The sequence below is a fragment of the Meleagris gallopavo genome, chromosome 11 (genome assembly GCF_000146605.3).
Source record: "Meleagris gallopavo isolate NT-WF06-2002-E0010 breed Aviagen turkey brand Nicholas breeding stock chromosome 11, Turkey_5.1, whole genome shotgun sequence".
Lineage (NCBI taxonomy): Eukaryota > Metazoa > Chordata > Aves > Galliformes > Phasianidae > Meleagris > Meleagris gallopavo.
In genome coordinates this window covers 18,681,305-18,687,778 of record NC_015021.2, presented here as the reverse complement: position 1 = coordinate 18,687,778, position 6,474 = coordinate 18,681,305, and the positions used below count along the sequence as shown (strand labels likewise).

At 40.8% G+C, this 6,474-nt stretch overlaps 1 protein-coding gene across 1 annotated transcript in view; it reads right to left on the bottom strand.

Annotated features, from left to right (window-relative positions):
- SPATA16 (spermatogenesis associated 16) overlaps positions 1 to 6,474 on the bottom strand; it is an 85,217-nt gene that overhangs the window by 31,036 nt on the left and 47,707 nt on the right. The window contains exon 5 of the mRNA XM_019619143.2: positions 5,670 to 5,754. Within this exon, the coding sequence (XP_019474688.1) occupies positions 5,670 to 5,754 (85 nt within the window). The remainder of the gene's footprint in view (positions 1 to 5,669; positions 5,755 to 6,474) is intronic.

Sequence of the window (6,474 nt, the reverse complement as noted above, 5' to 3'; positions counted from 1 at the left end):
AAAAAAAAGTTAAGTTCCTTGTTATTGTATATACAGAATTGTTCCTGGAATGGAAATATCAGCAATAACAACAGCAATAAAAACCTCCCAAATCAGTATCAACACGACTGAAACTCTCTGTTATATTATTTTATTTGCCTTATCAACTCAGTTTTCAATTACTTCATATTTTAACTTGTGTACCTGAGGATAGAATGGAGCTGGTTTTTGCAGCTTGGGAGTTATGTCTTACAAGTAGTGTACTCTAAAGCCAGAATGATCTGAGTCCCTGAAATGGCATATACAGAGAATGTATGCCCAGAAAAATCTTAATGACTTTAATTTTAGCAAGTCCTTTCAGCCACGATGCAAAGGGAACGTAAGGGAATCCATGAAGCGATCTGGAGCTGTACTTGGGACATCTGGATACCACCACAGCATCTTAACAACAAACTAATTTTCCTGCTTAAGGGCCAAAACCTTTTTGTTCTTCTAATGTGCAAGGTGAGGAAAACCATTACATCCCAATTTTCCACCAGACAGTGATGAGCTTGATGATTTAAGGCAAGTGTTGTCTTTCAAAACAGCCAGGGAGACAGAAGAGGAAGGATCACTTGCTGATTTTTGTAAAGAGACATGACAAAATTCAAAATCAATTCTTAAAGCAACAACAAACTGCACAAAGCTCTGGGACAATAGAGACTTAGGCAAATTAAGCATTTCCTGTACTTACTGCCTAATAGTAGGCATTAAGTTCAATGGGATTTTTCCCTCAGATTTGATTAAAGAAAGAACTTTTCAGCAGCAAAGTGTGACACAGCATGATCTGCTGAGATAGCCTCGAGAATTAACGAGAAATATGTTTTCTCAGTGATATGATGGCCAGGCTGCCCAGGGAGGCTGCCTGTCAGCTCCTATCAGTCATCCCATCAGGAGGACTGCAGAACATCCCCTGCCTGTGCCAGCCTGCAAACCTGATGCTCCAGAGCAGCGTGGGTCAGGCATGAGCACAAGGACAGCTGACGGCTGGGGAGGAGGTGCTGGCTACAGAGAGCTTTCCTCTCTTAGCGTTCTTGTCTGGGGTTGTCACCCTGCAAGGTGTGAGATAAAGCTGAGGTCTACAGAAGCTGACAGCAACCATCTCTGCAGTGTAGGTGTTCAGCCACCTCGCAGGGCCGAGTGCTTTATTCATCCTTTGCTGTACTGTGTGATCTGTGTGTTGCTCTGCACTTGCAATAGCAGCAGGCCAGGTTTTTGAACTGGAAACACCCAACATTCATAAAAGCAAAAAGAGGGGAAAGCAAATGTCTTAATACTGAAGCCTCCGTGTCAGCTGCTGCATGTGCTGCTGGAGGCTTTCTCTGTGATGTTGAGTTCAGCTGACAGAAATACTCTCAGAAAGATGGGCTCATGAGGTGTGTGGAGGAGGCACAGCTCCAGTATTGTCAGTGTGCTAAGAGCAGCCTGACGGTAGCTGCAGTCTTGGCCAAAACGCTGAGGTTTTGCATCTCTTTATAAAAGACAACCAAATCCAGGTTGCTGCAAAGCAAATTAAAGGACTTCCTTGGAGTTTAGCGAACACGCGTTATGGAATTAAGGCTTTTTGTACAGATGGTCGTGGAGGTGTATAGATATGAAACTATGAGCTTGAAATGCCTTTTGGAGATTCTGCAGTTTCTGCAACATATGCACTGCTGGTGGGAGTCTGTGTGGATGGGAACAACTTGGGGTATAAATGCACAGTGGGTGCTTGATATGAAACTGCAGTGTAGCATCTCGTATACTATATAGTTGTAGTGAAATATTTTTACTCGTGGAATGAAACATCCAGGGTATATGGCACAGTTTTTAGCCATTTTGCAAAGGTGTGAATGAAACGGGGCAGTTTGGAGATGGACTCTTTCTGTGTAATGAAATATCTCAGGTCTATTGTTTGTGTTGCTGTTCCAGCTGAGGAATACAATTGCAGAAAATAAATGTTAGGGAGATTGGCTGATAATAGTAATAAGCAGGTCTTTGTCTTGCTACTACCGCTGTAAATATCTACCAGAATACATCTAATAACTTTCACATTGTTATTTCATGTGATGAATCTTATTTAATTCAGTATTTTTAATCTAAAAGCCAATGCAGATATCATCCACTGCATATTCTGTAGTGGGTTGTGGACAAAAGTCCATCCACTAGATTATATGTTAACTTGGAAAGCATATTTTCAATCCATGGAATGAAATATTTGAAAATATGTTTATTGAATAGAGAAAAAGGTCTAACTTACTGAATGATATTATCCATCACAAATTACTTTTTCAGCTCTCATCAGTATTATTCCTTTATCTCAGAGTAGAATGGAAGGCAGGTATTAATATTCAAAAACAACACAGGGCATGAGGCATTACATATCACTGTACAGAAGTTCCAGAAATAGATGTTTTACTTTAAAGGGGATAATCAAAGACAGCTAATCAAAAAGCTAATCAAAAAGAATATTTAAAGTTGCCTTGATCACGATCCATAGGTACATATACAGGAAGAAGATAACAAGAGGATCTTCAAGCCTTCAGAGGTGAATATGTAATACAAATTTGGAGCGGGCAAGTCAGATTCCAGTTTGTAAACGGAGGAGAGGCAGGGGACAGACATAAAATAAAACATCATTTAGAAAGAATGTGATAAATACTCTGTTATTAAAATGTTTAAACGGGGATTTGATAAGATTCTCAAAAACCAGCCTCAGTTTCTCCTCTCTTGTCACTGATGCAGGAAGGTAAGGGTGAAATTCTGTGGCATTTTTATGCAGTAAGTCATAATTCATCAGCATGAGCCTGTGGTCTTAAAGATTTGACAGAACGAGTTTTGTGGTGTGTCTGTGAGGAGGTACAGAGCCATGTGGAACAGATCAATCCTGATGAAGAAATGTGTAAGAGTTAACAGTGAGGAGGGGAAAGATTTGGGGATGCTTTAAGAAGTGTTGAAGAAAGAGGGCTCTTGGCAGTTGATCTCAGGAATAGAATGAGTTCAAAGGAAAGGATAAAACCAAAATCGGGAGAAGTAAACCAAAGGAGATACAAGATAAAGACTGCTCTGAGCATGAGAAATAGATCAAGAGAGAAAAAACAGTGATTTAGAAGTAGGACAAATAAAAGGAGCTTTGCGGAAGTGAATTCTGGGCCTGAAGTTTTTGCAGCACAGAAGTCGGCTGAAGGATCTGGGTGGGCTGTGTGACGTTCTGAAGCTATGAACAAAGAAGGATGCAGCCTATGAGGAGGGAAGGCCCTTTCCAGCAGTGAAAAAATAAGAAAAAAAGAAACAAAAGTAGTCCATGACACACCAGAAGATTATGTATATGACCAACTGATCAAAGCAAAGAGTGACAAATCTCTTCTAAACATCTTTCTTCAGACAAGTAAAAAAGCAAATGGTCCTGCTTGCCATCCATTCCCTTCCTCCTCAGAAAATGCTGCTCACGGTTGTGAGCCAACGCGAGGAGTGAGTTCTGGGGCAGAGGAGTAGCTAGAAAGAAAAGCGTGCATCAATAGCTGTTGCTTTGGTTACAAAGGCACATGAGCATGTATAGTCGTGACAAGTTATTTTCAGCTTTACACCATGAAATAAAGAGAATATTAATGAAAAAGATCATGTTGCCTCTGCTCGGTCCCTTTGTGATGGAAAGTCCCAGGGCAGTGTCGTGTGCCACACCGCACTGTGTAATTGTCACTCTGCACTAATGACACTGAAGTCACCCCTGATGCTGAACACAGAGAACTCATTGGCTTGGGAAGGAAAAGGCTGCTGCTGGTGCTGGGGATATCTCTTCACAAACAGTGTTTCTTAAGTGCAGGTTATTACCTTGAGTGGGAGCAGTACTGGGCACCCAGCTGCCTGTACTGCCTGTATGTCAGCAGATAGATACCGCTGAATCCCTAGCTTTTGCCCATGCCGAAGCATACACACAAAAGGCACAAAATTGCAGAGCAATCTCTGTCTCCCAGTGAAAATCAAGCACAATGGGAGATCAAACTAATGCTTGGGTCTCTACTGACGTTTCAACAGACAATACTTCTGCAGACAATGACAGCTGCTCAGGTTCAGGAGGAAGGCAGGAGTGGTAACACAGTGCGATAGGACCTCTTGGTTCCATGGTGGTCCGGAGAGGCCCATGAGAAACGAGCTGCAAGCTGGGATCTGAAGCAGAAATGAACAGAGCCCCATCACTGCCAAAATCCTTTGGCCCTTGCCGCCTGTAAGGTGATGCTAATGGCAATGCAGTAACCCCGCTGTTGCTTTGGTTCACTCCCATCTTAGACCAACCGCATCTTCAGGTTTAGACTTTGTGCAGAGGCACTGTGATAGTGTTGCCCTTCATGCCATTTATTTGTCCCTAACATAGCAGTTACATAGCAGGACAGTCTGAACCCCTGAGGGAGAGAACAGCTATGACCTACGACAGCTCCTTCTATAAAGGCTGATGCTTTGAAGCTTCGCGTTCATGGCATCAAGAAAGGGAGTCGATGGATACCAGTGTTAAGAGACAAAAAAAGATATTCCATTAGAAGAAATGACCCTTTCATAAAACCTGTTTGTGAACTTGGGATTTTAAACGAGTCTGACCCAGTGGGAAAAAAATCAAACTGTTCTGTAAAGAAGAAATTCTCTGCTGGAAAGCATATAAGAAAGTTCACAGGCACTGCAAACACTAGCCCAGTGGGTAATTCTCTGAATGAGATGCACTTTGCACTCACAGCAGTACTGAAATTCAGCAGCTCCCAAGACTGAGATTTATTCCATTTTACCAATAAGAATGCAACTAATAATAGTTTTTAAAAGGGGGAATTTACCACATGATTGAAGGTAAAAGACCAGATTCTCATCTTTATTACCCTGGCTTATGCCAGACATATTTTGTACCCCTCCATATAAAGTACAACAAGGACTAGCCCTTTTGTGGTCACAGACATTCTTACAGAATAAAATGCCAAAAGATGGGATCACAGTCAGACTCTGAAATTCTGTCTTAAAGGACATACATTATTTCTGGTACCGGTAAATCCTTTGTTTTTATTAACTGTCTTTGCCTAGTCACTTGTCCTCCTCCTTTGTGAGAGTTCTCGTCAGGGTAAGAGGGGTATCCTTAAACTTAAATTTGTGCTGATATGGCTGAACTGCTGTCTCAAATAGGTATTACCCAAGAGGCGAGTCTCATTGAAGTCAATGGTCTACTCCCCACATAAGTAATCTTTGTAGAGCTGGGGTCGTTCCTAGCCATCCTTCATAGGGCACTTTAGGTTTCTCTGAGACCATTTGTTACAGTCATTTTTTCCTCTCCTTCTGGTTGAAGAGTTTGGAAAGGTGTCAGAGGATTAGTATCATGCAAATTGCAAAAGGAAAGTGTCACTATGGTAGGAAGACTTCGAAAAAATAGCTTTGGGGACTATACAGTATCCAGAATTAAATTTTATAGCAGGCCATAAAATTGAAGTATGAGCCAAGGGTTAACAACCTTGAATTTTGCCCTTAAAATTAGTCCAAGAAAATCTACTTCATTATAAATACGATAGAACTATATGGTGTCCTGTTGATTGATATGCCCAAGAGCTACCTTTGTCGACAGTCTTTTAAGCAGTAATCCTTCATTTTGGTCTTAGTAGTGAGATGGGCACCTCCCTCCTCGTTGAGCCATCAATTTTTCCCTGCCAATATAGTTTGATGAGCTTGCTTATACGCTGCTCAGTGCCTCCTGTCAGCCAGTACATATAGTCAGCAATCATGGCGCTCCTGATGACAAAAGCAGAATAAATGAGCGTGTGGGGAGAGAAGGATGTATATAGCAATACTTAAAGGAGATAACATGAGAAGAATATAACATGAAGTCTATACCAAAAGATTACGGATAGCTCTTAGTTTTTGTCCTCCTTTAAGACAAATATTAGTAAGCATTTTTTGATAGCTAAACCACCTGCACACAAACAACCCTACATTTTAAATATCTTTTTTCCATATTTTACTCTGAGAAAATAGTTAATGACTGCTCAACAAGAGATAAATATTTTGCTTTAAAGCATTTGTGGGTGAGATATCTTATATCCAAGTACAGTTTTTGTAAGATAGCATCAAGTATAAAACCCCATAGCTTGGCAGCCTGAGGAAATCAGTGTATGGCATATTCAGACTTAGTACACCTTTGATTAAACTTTATCTTAAGAAAAACCCCAAGTCCAAAGTAATCAGCTATCTTGCTACCTAATTGTGTATGCTTTAGTACTCCCACTGTCTGTTGCAATCACTGCATTCCTCTTTCTAGACTGAGAGATATTAAAAACTATTGTGCAATGGATATTAATGCAGAGTCTTAAGAGACTTTAGAAAATCAGTTTGCTTTTATGGCTGCCTCTCTACACTGCTTTCCGTTCCCGTTCCTCTAGAGATTCCAAATCCAATTAAATGTGACTAGATGTAATTCCAAATTGTCACTTTAGTCAATTAAACATATAATAA